Below are 26416 nucleotides of genomic sequence, written 5' to 3'. Positions count from 1 at the left end.
TGCGAATATTCATATATATATATTTACGTATATGCGAATTTTTGTTTGAATGTAATTTTGTGTATGCGAATTTTCCCCTATGTAAATTTTCACATATGCGAATTTAGCAAGTAATGACGAATGTTCGTCCATATATTCACAAAATATCGCGAATTCGAATATGGCCTATGCCGCTCAACACTATTTATATAGTACATCAATGCTTTTGCCTCATTCTTTTGGTTGGATTCTCAGTATGCCTGACTGCTTAGTATGCACAGGAACAGGGACACCAGATTTTTAACAGGAGTCCCTACCCCTGTACTTTTCAAGCTCAGGGAATGTAAGTTGTGATGCATATACGGGTGGCCTGACACGTTACCCGGCCGGGCGTTCTCATCACTAGTGTTGCTCACGAATATTCGCAATTCGAATATTATTCGCGAATATCGCATATTCGCGAATTCACGAATTTCGAGAATATAGTGCTATATATTCGTAACTACGGATATTCATTTTTTTTTTTTGTTTTTGTTTTTTTTTCACAGTACACATCACAGTGATCACCCCTCTCTGCTTCCAGCTTGTGTGGTGTAAAGAAGACTGTAATACTACTGTGTGAGACTGGCGTGCGAAAATTCGCATAAGCGAAAATTCGCATATGCTAATTTTGTATATGCTAATATTCACATATGTCAATTTTCGCATATGCGAAAATAAAACGAGAATACAACGAATATGCGAATATTCGCGAATATATGACGAATATTCGTCCATATATTCGCGAATATTCGCGAATTCGAATATGGCCTATGCCGCTCAACACTACTCATCACCCAACATGGTCTTCACCAAACTCTCATCACTCAACAGGGTCAAAAAGTGTCAACTCCCAGCATACCTAGACAGCTGAAGGCTGCTTTGAGTTGTAGTTTTGCCACAGCAGAAGGCCCACTGGTTGGGAAACACTGTTCTGGGGAAACCTGTCAGCCAATGTCAGCATGTATCGTGTAATTTTTGACATAACAAGAGAAATTATTATACTAATTCTTTTTTTTTATTTTTATTTCAGCTTTAAAAAAAGGACGTTACTGGATAACTCCCGATCCCTACCACAAAGACGACAACATCCAAATTGGCCGAGAGGTGAAAATATCCTGCCAGGTGGAAGCCGTACCATCGGAGGAGCTAACCTTCAGTTGGTTCAAAAATGGCCGTCCTTTACGGAGTTCTGAAAGAATGGTCATAACCCAGACGGACCCCGATGTGTCTCCGGGGACCACCAATCTGGATATCATTGATTTAAAATTTACAGACTTTGGGACGTACACGTGTGTCGCTTCACTTAAAGGGGGAGGTGTTCCAGATATCAGCAATGATGTGAACATATCCAGCAGCACAGGTAAGGAGCTTTACCTAATATTAACCCTTGTTTTGTTAAATGCGGAAGCCCATCAACCTCAATATGTTTCTTAGAAACCCCACCCACTTGGATGAAATCATCCATAGCCCCACCCACATGACACCCACTCCATATGAAGTCACACCTTCCTAATAGATACTGCTAACTATGTCTTTCTAAGCACGCCTTCCAACATGGAAGCTCCACCATCCTGGCCTGTTCTTCACCAGCTGAAGGAGTCACCCGTTGACTATGTCTCTGCCTAGTTAAAAGGGGTACTCCAGTGGAAAACAATATTTTTAAATCAAATGGTGCCAGAAAGTTATACAGATTTGTAAATTACTTCGATTTAAAAATCTTAACCCTTCCAGTACTTATCAGCTGCTGTATGCTACAGAGGAAATTCTTTTCTTTTTGATTTTCCTTTCTGTCAGACCACAGTGCTCTCTGCTGACACCTCTGTCCATATCAGGAACTGTCCAGAGCAGGAGAGGTTTGCTATAGGGATTTGTCCTGCTCTGGATCGTTCCAGAGACAGACAGAGGTGTCGCCAGAGAGCACTGTGGTCAGACAGAAAATTAATTTAAAAAGAAAAGAACTTCCTTTGGAGCATACAGCTGGTGATAAGTACTGGAAGTATTAAGATGTTTAAACAGATGTAATCTACAAATCTGTTTAACGTTCTGGTATCAGTTGATTAAAAAAAAAAAAAAAAATTCCACCGGAGTACCCCTTTAACATTTTTTTTATTTAATAGGCTGAATCACCACAATAACATTTTACTCTATTGTTAAACATCTTGAGCCATCTTTAGGCCATACAACAAAAGAAGATGCAGCACAAAAAGGTATAGCGGTCGGCACAGTCGCCATTCGTTCCCGTATTCCATTTAGCACCTGGGGAATATTAGGCTATGTACAGCGGCGTATGAAGCATACAATCCCAAAGATGATCTATCCTTGTAGACACAACAATGTGGCAAGCGAGAAAGGTTCACAAATTCTGGATGAAAAACTTGGACACCAACACAAGGTAACAGCTGTTTCACGTCCCTTCCAGAGTTTCATCTGACAAAGCAGAGTGGAACGGCTGTTACCCCGTGTTGGTATTCAAGTTTTTCATCCAGCACTTGTGATGTTACGCTTATTGTGAAATAAAGTAAGACATTTTGCCACATTCCTGGTGAGTGCCTCCGGAACCTTTCTTGCTTGCATTTTGCAACAACAGTTGAAGGCTTTTTAGGAAACCAGAGATCCAGCTTGTAGAAAGGAGAGAAAGTCAGAGATCTCGAAATATTGAGTTACAGTTTTCTACTCCCCCATCGCTGCCACTGTTTCTTGATATGTGTAATTCATGATGATAGGTGGATGCCATAGTTAGTTTTCTCAAACTAACAGCTTTTAATGATCCCTCAACTTATAATGGCCTCCACATACAATAGTTTCAACATACAATGGTCTTTTCTGGACCATTGTAACTTGAAACCAGACTCAACATACAATGTACAGACAGTCCAGATCTGTGAAACGTATCAATAGCTGGTAGAACACCTGTATGTCTGAGGTGTCTGCACTGACTGGCTGTCTGGTAGCGCCCCCTACAGTACAGGGTGGTATTACATGTTCTGTACTACTCTTTACCTGTATGACTGAAGTGCATGCACTGATTGGTGTCTGGTAGCGCCCCCTACAGTACAGGGAGGTATTACATGTTCTGTACTACTCTTTACCTGTATGACTGAAGTGCATGCACTGATTGGTGTCTGGTAGCGCCCCCTACAGTACAGGGAGGTATTACATGTTCTGTACTCTTTACCTGTATTACTGAAGTGCATGCACTGACTGGTGTCTGGTAGCTCCCCCTACAGTACAGGGAGGTATTACATGTTCTGTAGACTTTACCTGTATTTCTGAAGTGTATGCACTGCTTGGTGTCTGGTAGCGCCCCCTACAGTACAGGGAGGTATTACATGTCCTGTACTCTTTACCTGTGCCAGGGTTAGCCGCTCCTTTGGACACCATGTGAGGGCGGATCTATTACTTTTTTTTAGGACATTGTGTACTGCACACATCGGCGGCTGTACACTGCATGGGAAGAGCCGGGCGCGGGGGCATTGGTCAGGCCCCCTGCGATCAGACACTTATAAGATGTTAAAAGGGTACTCTGGCGCTAAGACATCTTATCCCCTATCCAAAGGATAGGGAATAAGATGCCTGATCGTGGGGGTCCCAACGCTGGGGACCCCCATGTTCTGTCATGCAGCACCCCGTTACAATCAGTCCCCGGAGTGTGTTCACTCCGGGTCTGATTACTGGCGATCACGGGGCCAGAGCATTGTGACGACACGGCTCCGCCCCGTGTTATGTCACGCTCTGCCCCCTCAATGCAAGCATATGGAAAGGGGCATGACAGCCCGTGATCGCCAGTAATCAGACCCGGAGTGAACATGCTCCGGGGACTGATTGTAACGGGGTGCTGTGTGCAAGATCACGTGGGTCCCCAGTGGCGGGACCCCCGCGATCAGGCATCTTATCCCCTATCCTTTGGATAGGCAATAAGATGTCTTAGCGCCGGAGTACCCCTTTAAGAACCAGAGTTCCCCTTTAACACTAATCCATTGTGTTTGGGGAGCCTTTCTCTGAGAACATTATAAATTAGATAGATGGTCGGAGGCCCTGAAAGTTTGAGTTCTGTATCACATTTTATTTTTGTAAAATAATAAAGAAAACATTTAATTTGCCGTGTTCTATCAACAAACTCCAGTTCCTTTAAGGTCTCTGAGGTCTGACTGTCCTTTAAAGCTCATCTAGTGAGACAGAGAAGATAAAGGTCTGCCATATTATTTATTTTCTGTTCCTTTGGATGAGGAAGCTATTACTTCAGCATTATTTTGGCTAACACGCGAACGGCTCCTTGTAAATCATATCTGGGTTTTCATTAAAGATGGTATTGCTAGAGGGGTATTTATACAGCTTTTTCTGTAACTGTGAAACAGAGTTCAATCAGTAGTATCAAATTAAAGACACACATCCCATCAGAGCCGCCGATCGCTTCTCCCGGTTACAAAGTGATTTTTGCATTCCGGCTTTTAACACTATACACGGTGTAAGTAATGTTAGCCTTTGGAGGCTTCGAGGGATATGAAACGGGATGTGTAAGCTATAAATTGTTATATGATCCATTGACTTACTCAGCCTAAAGCAATAAGGCATTATACTTATTCCTATAGTAACTAAAAAGAAAAAAAATACGTAGCGCAGCTAAGTCGGTTAGACATAGAAGAGCTGAACTAGTCATTTTCATGACTCCTGGTCGTGCCATGTTGTGTTATTTCGTAATGTACTGTGTATAGTGTTACAAATGAACTATCTTAATGAAAAAAATGCTAATAAAAAAAGGAATTGTTTGGTCATTGCTAATTGTGGCTACGGAGACCCCACTATAGCGGCAGCAAAAACATACCGCCACTATACATTTTCCATACAGCAAGAGATGGATGGCCAATTATATAATTGAAGCGTCGGCAGACGAAGTGTGCTTAGCACACGAAACCGATACCATCCGTCCCGTGGAGACGCTCCCGCTATGCTGATCCGTACACCCGCTGACTAGTCTTCAATAGAGAAGTTTTACACTGGACCGGTGAGTGTGACATTGTTTGTTCCTCCACGCATGATATTTGCCTCACTCTATCAGTGTCAGCACCGCTGCAGGTCCTGTCGAGGGTTCCCACCCTGTCAGATCAATATCCTCAATTGGTCCGCACGCATCTAACTACATTTGGGCTCATTTTGAAGTGCCGGTTACTGCACTCCTTTTGCTTGCCATTTATATAATATATGGAGTAGTTGAGTTTGCGTCTAGAGTCCACCAGTTGAGTCCATGGTGTTAGTGATTCTTTGCCAAGGCTTATGTAAGGTCGCAAACCCCATCTACGTAGCCTCACTTACCTCTATAGTGTGAGAGGAACCAGAATGTGTGCTTATGGGACAGAACCTCCAAACACAGATTGATTTGAGAAGATATGATTAGATGGGCCTGATGACATGTCCCAGATGAACAGGTAGATAGGGGACTTCAATCGCTGCATGAGTCTTCTCCATCTTAGTAAGTTTTCCTCATAAAATAAAATAATAATTTCTCTGTTTAAATGGTCACTCTCATTAAAACACATTTTTGCTATTGCACTCCTTATGGTAAATAAAAAATATTTCTATTAAACTTTGTTTAAAAAAAATGAAGTTTTCTATGTTTTATTTGTGCTTCAAAAAGCTCAAGAGCACATTTCTCCCCATCTCATACACAGACTTTGGACCAAGGCCCAAACACAGGAAGTGCAGCCTGGAGTGCTGGGGGGGGGTCCAACCAACCAACAGCATATGGCAGTTAAGTGTGAGAGGAGCTATGATTGGATGAGGCTGGACACCCCCCCCCTCAGCACTCCAGGCTGCACTTCCTGTGTTTGGACTTCGGTCCAAAGTCTGTGTATAAGATGGGGGAAAATGTGCTCTTGAGCTTTTTTAAGCACAAATAAAACATAGAAAACTTTTTTTTTTTTTTTAAACAAAGGGTATTAGAAATATTTTTTATTTGCCATAAGGAGTGCAATAGCAAAAATTCGTTTTAATGAGAGTTACCCTTTAAATTTAGCCATAAGAAGTTTCGAAGACTTTCCATTTCTACTCTAAGTAATACAGTACTTGCTGCTTGATTTTTTTCGAAAACTTTTTTTTATTTGCTCCAATACAGTACATAGGGGGAAAAAATGACAGGCCGCAGCAGTAAGCATTTTTTTTCTGGCAGCAAAGACGAGATAGAATGAGAAAGAAAGTGGTTAAAATTACTGTATTTTAGAGTGAGATTCGGGACTCGTAGGTCTGCAAGATGCAATTTGAAGTTAAAGAGAGATGTTGTCAGACATAGATAGATGTTACACCTTTTCGAGAGCTCCCCATTGAGCTCTTAGGCCAGATAGCCTATTCCGAGGCTTTCATTTTCTTGCATTTCAATGTGTCTTTGGTAGGCAACAATTCACAGGAAAATTCACGGTATATGGGTCTATGATTGGTTCTGGGTGGCCTAAAATACCGCCTGCATCTTGTCAGAGATTGAAGATGCCTTGACAATTGTTTGACATAATTTTAGATGATAAGGAGATGGCCAGGCACTGGGAACATTCAATGTCTTCCAGCCTATGATTGATGTCAGTCCACATTCGAGGGACTGTTTAGAATGACAAGAGGCAACTGGATAATTGGGAATTTTAAGAGATCTCTGTTGTGTTTTATTGGCATTTGAGTTCAATTACTCAACGTTAAAAAAAAAAAAAAAAACAAGAATAAAATATAAGTTCATCTGGAATAGAAAGGCATCTTGTAGTAGTCACATATAGTATCACATAGAATCAAAAGGGGGCTTGAGCCCCTGCCCATTTAATGATCCTGACCTATAATGCCCTAACTGATTGGGACCTCCATGGGGTGACGCGGGTCCTATTCAGCTGACATGACTGCCGGAGGTCCCTTACATCAGGAATTATGTTGTATTAACCTATGCAACAATTTTTTTTTTTTTTTACTTGAGCCCTTGCCCCCCCCCAAAATATCTGTGCACGACCCTGGTATGTATTGCAGTAAAGTGGCTGATAATGACCATAATTCAATGAATCCTCGATGTGAAGAAGCTTACATTGAAGGAAAATTCATATGTTTATGTATCTGATGGTTTTTTCAACCTCCGGTTTATTCGGCAGGAAGGAACTACACACAAGAACCTTTTAAGGGGAACTCCAGTGCTTCAGCGCTCTGAACATTTTGTTCAGAAGGTTCGGAGCTGGAGGCTGTGATGGCGATGTCAAGGCCACGCCCCCTCCATTCACATATATAGGATGAGGCGTGTCAGCGACACACCCCCTCCCATAGACATGAATGGAGGGGGCGTGGTGTGATGTCACCATGGGCGTGGCTGTGGCATCACGACCACTGCCGCATGAACCCAGTGTTTGTTTAGAACGCTGTGGCTGCAGGAGATCGTGGGGGCCCCAGCAGCGGAACCCCGCAGTCAGAAATCTTATCCCCTATCTTTTGGATAGGGGATAAGATGTCTAGCAGAGGAGTACCCCTTTAATGGATGAAGGCTTCTTAAAACTGATTCAAAGAAAAAGTTTACCATGTATTATCCAACTTGCCATAGAAGTGACACCTATAGATATAGAGAGAGATTCAGCATGAATAGTGTTGAGCGGCATAAGCCATATTCGAATTTGCAATATTTCGCAAATATATGGACGAATATTCTTCAAATATTCGCTAAATTCGCATATTCGTAATATTCACATTTTAAATTTGCGTATGCGAAAATTTGTATATGCGAAAATGTGCACGCCAGTCTCATACAGTAGTATTAGAGCCTTCTTTACACCACACAAGCTGGAAGCAGAGAGGGATGATCACTGTGATGTGTACTGTGGAAAAAAAAAATGAATATTAGTAATTACGAATATATAGTGCTATATTTGCGAATATTCGTGAATTTGCGAATATGCAATATTCGCGAATAAAATTTGCATTGCGAATATTCGCGAGCAACACTAAGCATAATCAGATTCATTCCTCAGATTCAACACTAAGCATAAATCAGATCTAATTTTCATCTTTAGAATCAAACTTTTTCGGATTGGTTTTGAATTTGTTTTGTCCCTGAAGGTAAGTGTCAATGCTGTATGCATCACAACTTCTATTTAGTACATTCACTACAGTCTCTCAGTCTGCTGTAAAGAAGCAGGGACTTCTGCCTTTGACAGGAGTCCCTGCTCCTGTACAGAATATACTTTGCATGGGCATTCAAAGATTATTGGGGCACTTCCAAATCGGAATCCAAATCTGAAACAACTTGGACCCAAAACAAATCTCTGGAGATTCCTTCATCTTCTGTCACCATTGTAATATTTATATATTTTTTGTTTTTGTGTTTTGCTTTCAGAGAGAGCTGTAAATGTTTTATTTTACTGTCAACCTAGTGGTGTGGAGTTTTTTTTGTGGAAGGATGTGTATTTTTACCACATCTCCCAGCCTCCGATAGACTGGTATCTTCTCAGCCTCTTGTCCTCTTACTTATCTTGCAGAGAAGCAAGCTAAGGCCCTGATGTCCGGGCCCAGGCCTACTTTTCCAAGAACACAGGCTAGCTACATAGACCAACCACAAGGAACCAGACTTTTTATTACTGAACTAGGCCCTTCCCCATTGGCATAGTAGTGCAGCACACCAGCATCTCTGTGCATATTTAGAGCTAGGCCCATTCAGGCCTCCCTTATAGTTGTCAGCCTAGGCGGCCTTCATCCCTCTTGCCAATCACAACAATGCAACATGAGAAGCACTGGGTACTGCAGCCCACCATGTTTTCGTACCTGTAGTTAAAGGGGTGATCCAGGTAAAAACTTTTTTTTTTTATTCAGAAAGTTAAACAGATTTGTAAATTAATTATATTAAAAAATCTTAAAGGAGTAGTCTAGTGGTGAACCCAGTGGTGAACAACTTATCCCCTATCCTAAGGATAGGGGATAAGTTTGAGATCGCGGGGGTCCGACCGCTGGGGCCCCCTGCGATCTCCTGTACGGAGCCCCGACAGCCCGCGGGAAGGCTCTGCCATAGAGTTGTATTCGTGCGGAGGTCGACGCGCCCCCTCAATACAACTCTATGGCAGAGCCGAAGCGCTGCCTTCGGCAATCTCCGGCTCAGCCATAGAGATGTATTGAGGGGGCGTGTCGGCCGCCGCTTCGTGCGGTAGTCGACACCCGCTATCTGGCCGGAGAGCCTGGCCCCCGAACAGAGTGATTGCAGGGGGCCCCAGCGGTCGGACCCCCCACAATCTCAAACTTATCCCCTATCCTTAGGATAGGGGATACGTTTTTCACCACTGGACTACCCCTTTAATCCTTCCAATAATTATCAGCTGCTGAAGTTGAGTTGTTCTTTTCTGTCTGGCAACAGTGCTCTCTGCTGACATCTCTGCTTGTCTCAGGAACTGCACAGAGTAGAAGAGGTTTGCTATGGGGATTTGCTTCTACTCTGGACAGTTCTCGAGACAGTTGTCATCAGAAAGCACTTAGATAGAGCAGAACAACTCAACTTCAGCAGCTCATAAGTACTGAAAGGATTACGATTTTTTTAAGAGAAGTAGTTTACAACTCTGTTTAACATTCTGGAGCCAGTTGATATAGAAAAAAAAAGGATAACCCCTTTAACCATAATGAAATACATATACAATGTAGCATAAAGTCATATACAATGTAGCTATAAAGTCAAAACAAACAAAAATATTAAAGAAACAACACCAGTATTCCTGTAGTGCTATCTGTTTCATCCTGTCTCTGCTGCATCCATACATTTCATTACTGCAGCTTGGTCATGTGTCACCAGTCTGTCCTATGTCACCTGACTTCAAGTGAACTACATAATTACATCTTCACCTATCAGTTCCCTCATGGCAGCTCAGATCCCTCCCCTCTCATTTCCACTCTTCTTGTCCCTTTTATGCTGCTGAACATTTTATGCATGTCCCAAAAGACAAATAGCTCAGTGACAGTAGATGAGTCTATACACTGGTCAGCTGCCGAGGTATACAACCGGTGTGTCTCCTTTGTGCAGATCGTCTAGTTCAGTCTGTAAGATGGAGCTGACACTGCTTTCCTCTGTGTGTAAGAGCTGACAGGGAGAAAAAGAGTCAGGCTGCTGCTGTGTCGCATACCGTATACTACTAAGAAAATGGTCATTTCAAGGGACCGGTGATAATGTATCCAGGACTTGTCAGTTCGTTCTTAGAAATGATCCCCTGATCTCTTCCATTGAGGTGTTGGCTTTGCACATGGGGAAGTCTCCTGGTCCCTCTTTAGACAGTTGTCTTACAGTTAGATACAGGATGGTGAGAAGAGAAAATGAGAGCACACATAGTATTCTTAAAAAGGGATACTCCGCCCCTAGACATCTTATCACCTATCCAAAGGATCGGGGATAAGATGTCTGATGGCAGATGTCCCGCCGCTGGGGACCCCCGCGATCTCGGCTGCAGCACCCCAGACATCCGGTGCATGAAGCGAACTTTGCTCTGTGCCGGATGACTGGCGATGCGGGGCAGAGGCTCGTAAAGGCATGGCTACGTCCCGCTTGTGACATCACGGCCATGCCCCTCAATGCAAGTCTATGGGAGGGGGCGTGACGCCGGGTGCATCAGGGAGATCGTTGGGTGCAGTGCCGGACACTCATGATGTCACGTCCGCGTCCGGCTTGTGACGTCATGGCCACGCTCCCCTCAATACAGGTCTTTGGTAGGGGGCGTGACAGCTGTCACGCCCCCTACCATAGACTTGTATTGAGGGGGCGTGGCTGTGACGTCACGAGCGGGGCACGGCCATGACATCACGAGCCTTCGGCACTACGCCCAATGCTCTAAACGAACGCCTGGTGCATCAGGGAGATCACTGGGGTCCCCAGTGGCGGGACCCGCACTATCAGACATTTTATCCCCTATCCTTTGGATAGAGGATAAGATGTCTAGGGGCAGAGCACCCCTTTAATATAATTCTAAGTTTCTATTACAATATGAGACGAAAATGATCAAGAGATAGAGACGGAAATTAAGGATCCCCGGGTCTCTTGTGTGTACTTTCCATATTCAGCGTTCCTGTAGCATCAAATGTCTTTGCGCCCTGAATATTCATAATGCGAAGAATCTTACGGAATTACGTGAAGATAAAGGGTTCCTCTCCCCCCCACTATGTTGGCTATTGCAGAATGGCATTGCATTGAATTTACTTTTCTCTGCTCATTTTTATTTCATGGGCACTAAGAACCAATCCATCATGTGAGATTTAAAATGTACCATGGGACCTACAATGCCTTAAACTCAGGAAGCATGATTCATAATCACACCACCGAGTATGGAGTACGTCTAAAGTCGTGATTCAGAATATTTGGAATCCGGTATATTCAGTCAAGAAACGGGAATGAGAAAAAATTACGAGGCCCCTGCAATGTCATAAAAAAGATGAAGATGTGCATTGATGATTATTAAGGCTCCGCACCGCTCCAGATCACTGCCGCAAGATCAACATAGCCACCCGCTACTGCTGTAGATATTCCAGCCCGCTCATTGACTAGAAGTTGTTATAACATAATACATATAATACTTCATGATACTGTATCGGACACACGTTGTACCGCTCCATAGGATAATCAAATGATGTGCCCCCCCCCCCACCCGCCCCAAATATAGCTACATTTGATGCTCTCCCGTTTCAGCACTGTCCTCAGCACATTCCCCTCTGGCTTTTGCTAGCCAGCCTTGGCACCTAGGTGCCTGCAGGAAAGCATGGGAATGGAGTTCCTGCACTTTTTCCACAGCAGAAACACTGTTTCCATTAGCAGGAGTCCAGCAGGACCAGCCTTTGAGTGGAAATCTTGGGTAAGTTCCCAAACTTTTTTCCCAGGACTTGACCCCTCGGGAATGGTTGAGCCAAGGGCTCCTTTACAACTTCCAGTTACTAATTCATGAGTGGACAGGTCACTTCCTCCCACACCTGGAGGGGCAAGCTTTGCATAACTAGCTTGCCCCCTGACTGGTGAGCAGTTAAGGGGTTAAGAAAAATACAGGCAAGGTTTTTAGCCCCCCTCCCCCGCCTGTAAAACTTGTCAGTAACTATAGTGGTATGTCCCATGGGTGGTGGTGGGGGGGGGGGAAGGAGTGCACCAATCAGGGGTTTAATAGTTTCCCGGGCTTTCAGGAGCCCTCCCCTGGGTATTTATAGCTGTGGTGCCTCCCTTCCCCCCTCAATCTGCCCAGGACCCGGAGTTTTGCCCTCCCTCCCTCCATTTTTGTATCTCTGTTTGTTGTAAGTCACAGCTTGGCCGTAAGAAGACACCTCCCACACCTCTATTCTCCTGATGCTATGTGATTTAAGAAGTTGCCGAAGTTTAGCTTTATGTGTACATGTCGCTTTAAAAAAAACTTTTGACATGTGTAAAGTTTAAACAAGTTTTGATCGATCAGGGTCTGAGTGTTGAGAACCAGGGTCGGCTCTGCCTTTAGGAAAAACAGGCAGCCGTCTAGAGCGCCCTCTTGATGGGGGGTGTTGCTCTGCACGCTGCAATAAATGTAGCCAGCATCTGAAGCACCCGCTTATTCAAAGCACCTGCCCATGAAGCAAAGTTAAAGGGAACCTGTCACATTGAAAATACATCATGTTATAGAGCAGGAGGAGCTGAGCAGAATGATATACAGCTCAGTGGGAAAGTTTCAGGATAACTTGTCATTTCTTCATCGGGACAAAGTAGTCATGTGGGTGGTCCTTCTCAGTGATTGACTATTGTTTTCTGTGTGTATGAGGGTACACCACCTACTACTGACTACTAAGCTAAAAATGAGAAAAGGAGTTTAGTGGTTGTTCCTATCTAAGTGACTGACAGCTCTCTCTACATGCACACTTATAAATTGCTGTCAATCACCAAGTAGTACCTCCCACTTGACTACTTAGCCCAGAACTTCTCACAAAACTACTTAGCTCCTCCTGATCTATAACATGATACCTGCAGATTGCACTGTATTGTATATAGCATCTGCTCAGCTCCTCCTGCTCTATAACATGATACCTACAGATTGCACTGTATTGTATATAGCATCTGCTCAGCTCCTCCTGCTCTATAACATGATATCTTCAGATTCTACTGTATTGTATATATCATCTGCTCAGCTCCTCCTGCTCTATAACATGATACCTGCTGATTGTACTGTATTGTATATATCATCTGCTCAGCTCCTCCTGCTCTATAACATGATACCTGCAGATTGTACTGTATTGTATATATTATCTGCTCAGCTCCTCCTGCTCTATAACATGATACCTGCAGATTGTACTGTATTGTATATATCATCTGCTCAGCTCCTCCTGCTCTATAACATGATACCTGCAGATTGTACTGTATTGTATATATCATCTGCTCAGCTCCTCCTGCTCTATAACATGAACCCTGCAGATTGTACTGTATTATATATATAATCTGCTCAGCTCCTCCTGCTCTATAACATGATACCTGCAGATTGTACTGTATTGTATATATCATCTGCTCAGCTCCTCCTGCCCTATAACATATTACTTGCAGATTGTCCTGTATTGTATATATCATCTGCTCAACTCCTCCTGCTCTATAACATGATACCTGCAGATTGTACTGTATTGTATATATCATCTGCTCAACTCCTCCTGCTCTATAACCTGATAACATAGGATTAGGAGTCTGAATCATCGCCTCCACGTTATCTGCTCATTGTGCTGCATCTTGCGAGGTGTGAACATCGTTCATTCAAACTTACTCAAAAAGTAAATCTAAAAATAAATATTTCCAACAAAACACCAAAGCTGCAAGTGAAACCGCTAATGAAGCTTCTACCATAGTAACATCTACCCGCTCTGCATAGTGACGTGCGCTGTCGCTGCTCACAAGCCTCACATTGAAGTGTTTAGTCTAGACACATATTGTTCGTGACAGCAGTAAATAGTTTATATATATATATACAAATAATTCAAAAGAAAACTTTATATATATATATATATATATATATATATATGTATATATATATATATATATATATATATATATATATATATATATATTGCAGTGTAAAATACATACATACAGTATAATATACAACATCTCTTCCTACTGTGCCTGTAATATACAACATACCTTTCACATAGAACACAGTGTATAATAAAAAACATAAAATTCTGAATACATAATACATGCAGCATATGATACAGTATGTACAGGATACAACAGTGTTGATCAACCGGTGTGCTGCTCCAGAGAGCCAATGGCACTTACTTGTAAACTGCACCCTATACACAGCACCCTACACACTGAACCCTACACACTGCACCCTACACACTGCACCCAATACCCTGCACACTGCACCCTATACACAGCACCCTGCACCCTATACCCTGCACCCTACACACTGCACTGTATACACTGCACCCTGCACACTGCACCCCACACACTGCACCCTATACACTGCACCATATACACTGCACCCTACACACTGCACCCTATACACTGCACCCTACACACTGCACCCTACACACTGCACCCTACACACTGCACACAATACCCTGCACACTGCACCCTATACACAGCACCCTGCACCCTATACACTGCACCCTACACACTGCACCCTACACACTGCACCCTACACACTGCACCCTACACACTGCACCCTACACACTGCACCCCACACACTGCACCCTATACACTGCACCATATACACTGCACCCTACACAATGCACCCTATACACTGCACCCTACACACTGCACCCTATACACTGCACCCTACACACTGCACCCTACACACAGCACCCTACAAACTGCACCCTACACACACTGCACCCTACACACAGCACCCTACACACTGCACCCTACACACTGCACCCTACACACAGCACCCTACAAACTGCACCCTACACACACTGCACCCTACACACTGCACCCTACACACAGCACCCTACACACTGCACCCTACACACAGCACACTGCACACAGCACCCTACACACTGTGTGCCATTTCTATAAATTGCTCTTTATTTGGTTGCGATATATCGACGACTAACACCATTTAAATATAGTGTAGCATTTAACATGTATATTAGAGGAAAGTGTGCCTCCAGCTGTCTGGGCATGCTGGGAGTTGTAGTTTTGCAACAGCTGGAGGCACCCTGGTTGGGAAACATATGCTATGTGGAACCCATTACTATTGTAAGTTAAGGAAGTACTGTATACAATTACATAGGATACAATATACAGAAGTATGCAGGGTTTAGTATTCCCTTATATCTGCGCCTTTCCCGGTACAGCAGAAGATTGGGCGCAGTCTATTGTTTCATCTCTATAATGGCTTTCCATAGCCGGGAGTTATTTTCCTAATTCCAGTTGTATTTTATGCAAATAACCGGAAGAGGAAAGATCCGGGAGGTTGTAATACCCAAGAAATCCTGACAGTCGCCTTGGGTGGACAGATAAAAGAAAGACACTGATTAAAGAAGTTCCTTCCCTTTGTTCCTTCACCGACATATAGTCCAATCTTCATTCCGAAGGGTTCATTCTAGTGCAAAGAAAAAGGCTAGTGTTAACCCTTCTGTTCCCAGAGAGCACAATGTTAAAGGGGTACTCCGCTGCTCAGCATTTTTTTTAGGACAAACTGTCCCGAACACTGGAGCCGGCCCCCGGGAGCTTGTGATGTCATAGCCCCCCCATGATGTCACGCCCCGCCTCATCAATGCAATTCTATGGGAGAGGGCATGACAGCATGAGGGGGTGGGGCTATGAAGTCACGAGCTTCTGTTGCCGGCTCCAGCGTTCGGGACAGTTTGTTCTAAAAAACGCTGAGCAGGGGAGTACCCCTTTAAGGTGCAGAGTTGTTCACACATCCGTCATATGCAGTACCATCCGCAGCCTAGGAACAGGAGTGGCGCTTTTTCAGAGAAAAGGAAGCGTACCTGTCATATCACAGAAAAAAATAATGCTTCTATATGTTACTCACTAGGTCATGCAGATTTGTTTTTTATGAGTCTGATTTCTGTATTTGGTTCACATATCCCCCTATTCTGCTGCTCACTTGTTCTGACATCCACTGTTCGTTAAAGGGTGTGTCTGGAGCAAGCACTGAGCCCGCCCTCCCTCCCTCATAAGCCATGATTTCTATAAAAAGGAGATAACATTTTCTTATGAAGTATATGAGACTGCATTCACACTTCGTTTTTACATTACAGGTGCTGGATCTGGCTGGGGAAGGGGCAAACCGGGCTCTCCCGTACCCCAGCCGAACCAACGCTGAAATCCATTTACTTTTATGAGCCGACCGGAGTCAATCAGTGACTCGGTTCAGCTCATTTTTGACCCGTATCCGGTTTTGTGACCGGACCTAAAATATGGTCACCGATTGACTCCGGTTGGCTCATAAAATATAAATGGATTTCAGCGCTGGTCCGGTTGAGGTACGTGAGAGCCGGAATATTTATTGCGAATATCGCAAATTCGTGAATATTGCGAATATATTCGCTAAATATTCGAAATTGCGAATATTCACTTTTTTCCGTATATGCGCATATTCCTTCTTTTCACTTGTGGGCCAATTAGAATGATACAAATCCACTTGTCAGAGGTTATCAACAACATCCCTAGCAACCAATAGTAAAGTTTGCCCCCCCCCCCCCCCACTGTTTTCTTCCTCCAATACAAGAATAGGCGAATATAACGAATACGCGAAATTCGCAAATATAGGATGAATATTCGTCTATATATTCGCGAAATATCCCGAATTCGAATATGGTCAATATAAAAATATTGTTTCTGACAGTGCCCAAAAAACAAAAACGAAAAACAAAATAAAAACTTTTTTCCAGAGTACCCCTTTAAAGGGTACCTCTCATCAAATAAACTTGTGATATATTTTAGATTAATGAATGTTGAATAAATTTCCAATAGCATGTTAATGAAAAATATGCTTCTTTCTATTGTATTTTACCCGATCAGTCCTGTCAGCAAGCATTTCTGACTCAAGCTGGAGTCCTAAACACTCAGAGCTGCCAGCCTGCTTTGTTCACAGCCAAACAGGCTGTGAACAAAGCAGGCTGACAGCTCTGAGTGTTCTCCTTTGTGAACAAAGCAGACTGGCAGCTCGTAGTGTTTAGGACTCCAGCATGAGTCTGAAATGCTTGCTGCCAGGACTGGTAGGGAGACCCCTAGTGGTCATTTCTTCAAAGTGGAAAATTACATAGAAAGAAGCATATTTTTTTAATAACATGCAATTGTAAAGTTATTCTGCATACATTAATCTATAATATATCAAAAGTTTTTTTGATGAGAGGTACCCTTTAAAGAGCCTCTACATTCAATACACAGACATTTCACTGATTTCAATAGAAATGATGTACAACAGCATTTTCCCAGCGGTAGCAATGCAGACAAATTATACAAGTGATGTCAGCAGGGGGATGTCTTATGATCAGCTAATTATTAATGGGCTCTTCTATCAAAAGTGATTGTCTAGACCAGTTTTTCCCAACCAGTGTGTCTCCAGCTGTTGCAAAACTACAACTCCCAGCATGCCCAGACAGCCGGAGGCTGTCCGGGCATGCTGTGAGTTGTAGTTTTGCAACAGCTGGAGGCACACTGGTTGGGAAACACTGGTCTAGAGAGCACCTTCCTTTTCATATTCTTAAGTGTTACTATATATCTTAAAGTTGTTATCCAGGTAAAAACTTTTATATATATATATATATATATATATATATATATATATATATATATATATGTAATCAACTGGCTCCAGAAAGTTAAACAGATTTGTAAATGACTTCTATTAAAAATGTTTAAAATTTCAGTACTTATGAGCTGCTGAAGTTGAGTTGTTCTTTTCTGTCAAAGGGCTCTCTAATGACGCCTGTCTCGGGAACTGTCCGGAGTAGAAGCAAATCCCCATAGCAAACCTGTGCAGTTACAAGCAGAGATGTCAGCAGAGAGCACTGTTGCCAGACAGAAAAGAACAGCTCAACTTCAGCAGCTAATAATTACTGGAAGGATTCATATTTTTTAATAGAAGTAAATTACAAATCTGTTTAACTTTCCGGAGCCAGTTGATATATAAAAAAAAGTTTTTTCTTGGAATACCCCTTTAATGGTGTTAGTCGTCTATATATCGCTCCCAAATAACAAGCTTTTTACAGAAATGGCACACAGTGAAATCTGTCTCGAAAATTGAGATTATCCTCAAAATGGTGACATTTAGGAAGTATGAGCAGTAGCTACGGTGTTTTTTTCCCCCTTTAAACCAGTTTAAACAGGACATCGCTTCCCTCTGTAATATTTATTGCTCCCGCACGGTCTAGAACAATGTGGCCTGATAAAATAACTAGACATTCAGTATCGGCTACCTGTACATAATAACAATTGATGCGATGCAGTCATGAATTTTTGATAAGTCCCCAACAGACATTTTAGGCCCATTTTGCATGCTCTATTTGGCTGTTATTCTATTAAAAGATCCGTGCGATGCAGAATAGAACGAGCGTCATAGGGAAGAAGAAAAAAACTGCTTAAATAGCGGACTGAGAAAATATCTACAGGGGTTTAATCTATGATGAACAGGATGGGCTGCGGCAGGGGTTAAGCATAGACAGCAGTGTGGGGGTCCTACATTTAGGTGGGGAACATAAGCCAGTCTTATCACTACTGCAAAAGGGAGTGCAGAGGGACCAGTCGGCCCTGGTGTCTTAAAGGGGTAAAATATTTTTTTTTTTTAAATCAACTGGTGCCAGAAAGTTAAACAGATTTGTAAATTACTTCTATATAAAAATATTAACCCTTCCAGTACTTATCAGCTGCTGTATGATCCACAGGAAGTTCTTTTCTTTTTGCAATTTCCTTTCTGTCTGACCACAGTGTTCTCTGCTGACACCTCTGTCCATTTTGGGAACTGTCCAGAGCAGGAGAGGTTTTCTATGGCGATTTTCTCCTACTCTGGACAGATCCTGACATGGACAGAGGTGTCAGCAGAGAGCAGTGTGGTCAAACAGAAAGGAAATTCAAAAAGAAAAGAACTTCCTGTGAAGCATACAGCAGCTGATAAGTAATTCAAGGATTAAGATTTTTGAATAGAAGTAATTTTCAAATCTGTTTAACTTTCTGGCACCAGTTGATAAAAAAAAAAAAAAAAAAACCTTGTTCACACAACAGAATTTCTGAAAAATTCTGCTTGGAAATTCCATTGCAGCATTGATCTTAATGGGATTCTGTTGCACCGCGCACTCAGCGGAATTTCCACAGTGGAAACAATTCTGATTCCGGGCCTCCGAGGAAAGAATTGACATGTGGTAGACCACCGGCGTATGGCGGGACCATGGGGTGTAGCGGTGTAGGTGGTGAGGCCAGATGGTATTAACCCCAGGGGCAAGATGTTGCTAACCCCTAGTGTTCGTGACACCAGGGTGTGGTTGTATGGTGTATATATTAAATGAGAGTCCAAAGCAGGTTTTGATGCAACTGGAACTTTACTGAAGAAGGCAGTATAACAACTTCCATAGAGATGACCGGGACACGGGAACCTCTCAGGCTTGGACTTGTAGTGATAATAATGATGATGGAGGCCACTGTGCTACTGTTATCACTTTGGTAGGGACAGTAGAGACTTGACTTGTAGACATGACATATAGATGAGACTTATAGATTAGATGTGGCGGCGGACTGAACTTGTACAGGATACTTTTTGATACTTTATTTGATACTCTGTTACTATTTTGCTAAAAACTTCAGTGGACTGCAACTCTACTTGAAGTATACCCTAAATGTATCTCTGTGGATTACAAAGCATTTCTATGGATTACAAAGCGTTATAATTGTCCACAATTTCCTATACCATTGGTGACTGCCCCATTATTTTATTTTACATTTACTATTTTTTATCATTCTTTGCACAATGTAATATTATTTTCAACTGTTTCTGCACAGATTCGTTGTTAATCTATTTAGTAGATCCATAGCAAGGACTAGAACTACTATATTTTACATTAATAAACTAATTTTTACTCATATCATCTACTGCTAGTCTACTTGCACATACACACCTACCTCACATCTCAATTCTAATATTCATCTAATACAATTTATTTAATATATACCTAGAGGTCTGTATACCACTATATTCTTTATTCCCTTTTTGGCACGTAGGGTTACGTGTAACACAGAAACCTTGGTACATATTAGCACAGTGTGAGCCCCCCAAAAAACTCTTGTTTTCTTGAACTTGTACAGGACTTGTGCTTGTGCGGAGACTACAGCCCTTTATATATCAGGGGCTGGACTAAAGCCCATTGGTAGCTGGTTGCCTGTGGTTACCTGTGCCTCTGAAACTCTGGGTATCAGGTGATCACACATCACATGACAATGTCACATGACCTTAGGAAGGTCCTATACAGTGTAAACATCCTAATAACCTTTACACATAGTTTATATTCACTGTACAATACTTGAAATAAACATACAGAATTCATGTACAATATAAATCATAATAATGACCAAGGAGGATCCTGCAGGAGAGTCCTGTGGACTGGAGGGACTCTACCTGAGGGGACTTTAGGACTATACAGAACCGTGTTCTGTACCGGGACACGAAAGACACGTCAATCCTTTCGGCGGAATCCACTCGGAAATGTATTGCTGTCTATGGAGATGGCACATTTCCTGGAGGTACTGGCGCTGACATGTTTTGCCGGTACCTACTGCAGAATGTCTGTCACGGAAAATTGTCCACAATAATTCTGACGGTTTAACATAGCCTTAGGCTACCCGCCGGCCCCTGTACTGTACAAGAAGATGCCACATGTTTTGCATCGGGGTCCAACGCCCATGTCCGTTTGGTGGAGATTCTGCTCTCTGATGAAAGAATGAACATTTTTATTCTTTTAGAAGAATCCGGAAATGCATTGCCGTCTATAGAGATTACGCATTTGCGAGTGCTCCTAGTGGAACAGGCTATTTGTGGAACGTCGTGTTTTACCCATGTGCTGCTGCAGTTTCTTTCAATTTTGCTCACATAGCACCTTGCAAACCCAGTGCATCATTAACACCTTCTCCCTTCACATCCGATTTATAGTACAGTAAATCATCCCCCAGTACAATGCCAATCTATTTAATCCAGTGCACTATCACCAGCACTTTGTCATGGGACAACAATGGGGAGGTAGTGCTGTTCTGTATTCAGCCAGACAATTAAGGGAAATGAAGTCCTGTGAGAGCACTGCTGGCAAACAGTAGAGCTTTGGTCCTGTCTTTGGAAGTGGAGAGAATAATAAAAAGTTGTGCTTCATTGAGGGGGCTCTCTGGGACTCAAAAATGCATTACATATATTTAGATTGGATTTTGCTACTTGGCAGTGACGGTAAGCCTGCTGGGTCACTTCATATTTAACATAGGGAAGTCCCAGGGAGCAGAGTCTAAGAGATTATGTGCATTTTTAAATTTTTTGGCAAAACATTAACCTTTCTAATATACTTCACAAGAAAATGTTATTCCTTTTTATAGAAATCCTGGCTTATAAATAAGACCACTAGGGGTCCCCATACCATCCAGAACATATTCCTGTCCGGCTGCAGCATCGTCCTTGTCCCAGCTCAAGCACAGGCTGGGAAAAAGCCCAGGAAGTGAGGGAGGGACTAGCATTCCTCTTTGCTCACTCCTGCCCTATCAGACTGCAGTATGAAAACAGGGGTTACAGGGGTTACAGATCAGACTTCAGTGATTGGATGGAGAGACACAGCACAGCAGACTCAGGGAGGAAGGACAATCCCTCTCCAAAGCACAGAATCAAGTAAGCAACAGATCAAAGGTATTTGTGAGAGAAATATAGGTGCTAGACACATAACAATTACATGCTCATGACCAGGATTAAGTGCTGAGTAACATATAACATTTTTTTTTTGGGGGGGGGGGATATGACAGTGACTCTTTAAAGGGGTACTCCGCCCCTAGACATATTATCTCCTATCCAAAGGATAGGTGATAAGATGTCAGATCACAGCTGCGGCACCCCAGACATCCGGTGCATGGAGTAAACTTTGCTCCGTGCCAGATGACTGGCTATGCAGTGCAGAGGCTCGTGATGTCACGGTCATGTTCCTTCAATGCAAGTCTATGGGTGGATGCCTGACGGCCGTCACGCCCCTTCCCATAGAGTTGCATTAAGGGGGCCAGGCCTTGATGTCACAAGTGAGGTGTGGCCATGACATCACAAGCCTCCAGTGCTGCACCCGATGCTCTAAACAAACATTTGGTGCAGCAGGGAGATCGCGGGGTTACCCAGCGGCGGGACCCCCACGATATGACATCTTATCCCCTATCCTTTGACTAGGGGATAAGATGTCTGGGGGCGGAGTACCCCTCTAAGCCCCAGATGATGTATCCGGATTTGGAAGCACAGGATTAGGGCTAATGGTTAATAAAAATGAAAAACAGAACAGATCGACGCATTTCTGACCACACTAGCCCTTACTCATGATTATCAGGCTAGCGTAGCCAGAAACGCATTGATCCGTTTTTTTTTTCCATTCCTTGGCTCATACTTTTTTGCATGGCCTTTTTAAAGGACGGAGTAAAATTCTTCGTTTCGTAATGCTCTAAAGCACCACCTCTCCCGGGTAAAACATAAAAATGACTCATATACTGCAGTAAATAACCAATTTGATATATATCCCTCATGGGCTCGAGTTATTTTAGCATCTCCGTAATGCCACCTCACCGTAGAGTCATGAATAAATCAGATGTAAACTTTTGGAAAGCACTTTTTTTTTTTTTGCCGTGTGTCTCGATGATGATGTTTGTTTTATTATTTTATGTTTTCTTTTTTTTCCAAGCGACGTTTTGCCACCGGGCGAGTCCCGATTGCGGCAGAACTTCAGAAGCAGTCGGATGGCTGTAAAGAATTAATGCGATGCAGCCGCTTTGGGACAAGATAGGTCATTTGTAGAATTTTCTAAGTCTGTTTAATGAAATGACTAATGTAATGCACGTAGTTTGAGGTTTTTTTCTTCTTCTAACGGCTTTTTTTTTAACTACAGAAATTATAGCAATCTTTTTTAATTTTTTAATTTTAATTTATTTAATATTTTTTTTTTTTTTTTATAACAGTATACAGGGATGAACAATTGTGTAGGCCAGTGTTTCCCAACCAAGGTGCCTCCGTGTATTGCAAAACTACAACTCCCAGCATGCCCGGACAGCCTTTGGCTGTCCGGGCATGCTGGGAGTTGGAGTTTTGCAACAGCCGAAGGAACCCCGGTTGAGAAAAACTGCTGAGTCTTCACTATGCAGGGACCACCATTACTCTCCTGAGGAAAATTAACCAATGTGCAGCCTGTTATTTAGGCAGTATATTGGGGCACTATATGGCAGTGTTCCGACTGATGTGCCTCCAGCTGTTGCGAAACACCCCAGCCAATGTGTTCTGAGGTATGCTGGGAGTTTTAGTTTCTGGACAGCCAGAGGCACGCTGATTGGAAAACGCTGCATGCTAATGTAGGTAATATATATAGTGTTCTAATTTGAGTATTGCAGTATTATTTTGTGCATTATATGACAGTATTATTACACAATTGGGTATTTAAAAGGTGTTTTAAAGGTGTTTTTGCTATTTTTTTTTTGTATAATTTACACCAGATTTTATGAAAAAGTGACGTGAGGCACATTTTCAAATGAATTTGACCCCTTTTTACACCATATTGGTAAATTTTTTAAAGGGGTGTGTCCTTAGAAAAAGAGGCTTGGCTACATAATGGCATGCTGGGAGTTGTAGTTTTAGCAAAAGTTGGAGACACGCTGTTTGGAAAACGCTTATTTAAAGATGCTTTACAACAAGCCCCATGGACACAGGCAACAATAGACTGAAGCTGTCCCATTGATATAAATAGGAAAGGTGTCTGGGCGTTCTCTGTAACCTTTGCAAAGCTCATTCTAGAGGGAGGGGCAGGCTGATCTTTGCGCAACAGCTACTGTTATCCTGTCTTATCTATACCCTGCAGTCAGCTTTCACTGTAGTCCTGTCTGTAATGATAAGAAGGAGACAACTGGAAAGTCTCCACTAAGTTGAAGCCCTAGTGGCCAGAATGGGAACTGCGAGGTTTCAGGATTATTTTAAAATATAGGAAGTAAAATGGAAAATTAGATTTAAAAAAAATCACCAAAAATTCTTAAAAATATATAAAATATGAATTTAAACTATAGGAAATTTTTGTATGACACATTCCTTTCAAATAATATTCTTCTCCTATACAGAGGTCTGGATCATTTCATTTATATACAATCCGTACCATTTATACCTGTCTCCATTGTCTTCTGCAAACAGTAGTTAGAGAATCAATTAACCCGCATTGGCCTATTCTCTGATGAGTTAAAGAAGCATGTCTCTTGTCTTGAGTTGTTACGCTGTCTTTATCACATGAATAAATGGGACTATAGTCATGTTGTCATATATATATATATATATATATATATATATATATATATATATACACACACATATAAAAACATATCGATCAACTGAAATACAATTACAGGTGTCAATGGCCCAAAAAGTATATAAATCTTATTTACAGCTACATGAATCATTTGGTAGAGATTGCTGCTACAAAACGAGCAACTGTTCATTAAATTCAAAGCTTTTCTTCATTCCCCCCCTGCACTGTGGATGTTTACTCAATGTAATTAAATGGGTTCTCCAACATAAGGTGCTTTTAGTACGTACCTGTCAGACAGTAATGGACATGCTTAGGAAGGATCTGCGCTTGTCTTGGAGCTAAATGGCTATGTTGTGAGATTACTATAAAGCTGAGGCTATCTATGTGAACTGGCTATTTCCTGTTGGAGTTCATTCCCTCAAACTAAAAATCCCACAATTCCTCGTTTGTAGGTGTAAGGTCACTTATCTCCCTCCCACACATCAGCCACCCCACCCTATGATCCCTTCAATGCAATAGACCAGTGTTCTCTAACCAGGGTGCCTCCAGCTGTTGCAAAACTAAAATTATTGCAGAATAATCTCCCTCCCACCCAGCGGTCGCTCCACCAATTGAAGCACAGACACGTTCCTTAGGAACACCTGACTAGTGATGTAATTTCTCGGGCCTCACTGCAACCTGGGAAAACATGAGACGACACTCATTTCGTAATCTGTTATAAATAAACATTGGGGAAAAAAATCACAGAAGAATTGTGAGACCACCATGAAACACAAGAAATTGTGACTTACTGAACGATCAGATCACATTATTATTATTACTATTTTTATTATTGTTATTGGTTTTTTTATTGTGCCAGGGCACTTTGCATTTGATAAGGGTTAAATTACATTAATACTAGTAATTAATGCCGAAATCCAGGTAAATCTGAAGGGTTCACTCTTTTTTGCAACAAAACTCATGGCGGTTTGGTGCAGGCCCATATATTTTTACTGGTGCCATGTTACAGATCAACAGAAGTTGCAGCTACCAATGTTGTTTCTGTGAACTGTATGTACAGGAGCGGGGACACCTGTTTATGCCTTGACTACCTCTTCTTGTACCTTCGTGCTCACTTTACATTGGTCGGGCAAGGTACGAGTTATTTAGCAGTGATGCATCCAGTACTATGTGCAGTGTCGCTCGCCTATTGCAATTGGCCCAACAAATTTGTTGGGTCAGATATGAGGCTAAAGTGCCATGGCATGCTGTGCTGTGAAGATGTTGCCACACCGCACTCAAGATGGTGGATGCTACATCTTTATATCACATGGATTAATTATACAACCATGTTCTTAAAGGGGAGTTTTCTAATTCATGAACAGGTTTTACAGATCTTTAAAGAAGCACTCTGCTTATACAGTGCAGCATAGGCTATTGTTAGAGAATGAGGTAGAGGCCAGCACAGAAATGATTTCCTGCAGTTTTTAATGCGTTTTCTTATCGAGAAATATTAGCTATAAGGTACGCTTACCCTTACAGGATCTGCTGCATATTTTTGCAGCATATTTTCTGCAGCAAAAACATGCAGCAGATCCTGTACATGTGAATGTACCCATCATCACAACTGAGGTGTTTTATGGAGATTCGACTTCTTCAGGCTAGTTCTTATATTACATTTTTACAGTTTTGTAGCTTTTATTTACTTTTATTTGTTCTATGTTGATCCCATAGAGCTAGCAACAGCAGTATACAGATAGAGCTGGTCTGTGAGCTGTTAGGAGAACTATGGTAGGTAATGATGTCATCCTGTAGTTCATAGGAAGTCAGCTGACCCTGGACTGACCACTTTATCTGACACATTAAACACTGTGATTTCCTGTGGGTCAGGATGGTGATCACATGACCAAGTTACAGCAATGAAATGCACGGATGCAGCTGTGCTGGAATGAAACAAAGTGATTATGCGTGATATGGGCACAAAAACAAAACCCAGAGGGCTTCT

At 42.4% G+C, this 26416-nt stretch overlaps 1 protein-coding gene across 2 annotated transcripts in view; it reads left to right on the top strand.

Moving 5' to 3' along the window:
* Positions 1-26416, top strand: part of MDGA2 (MAM domain containing glycosylphosphatidylinositol anchor 2) — a 544404-nt gene that overhangs the window by 400995 nt on the left and 116993 nt on the right. For both annotated transcript variants that reach the window (XM_056546350.1, XM_056546349.1), the window contains exon 7: positions 1052-1381. In XM_056546350.1, coding sequence (XP_056402325.1) covers positions 1052-1381 — 330 coding nt within the window. The remainder of the gene's footprint in view (positions 1-1051; positions 1382-26416) is intronic.

The sequence above is a fragment of the Hyla sarda genome, chromosome 11, assembly GCF_029499605.1.
Source record: "Hyla sarda isolate aHylSar1 chromosome 11, aHylSar1.hap1, whole genome shotgun sequence".
NCBI lineage: Eukaryota > Metazoa > Chordata > Amphibia > Anura > Hylidae > Hyla > Hyla sarda.
Note: the sequence above shows the minus strand (reverse complement) of the source record. Positions and strands in the feature narration are given on the sequence as shown.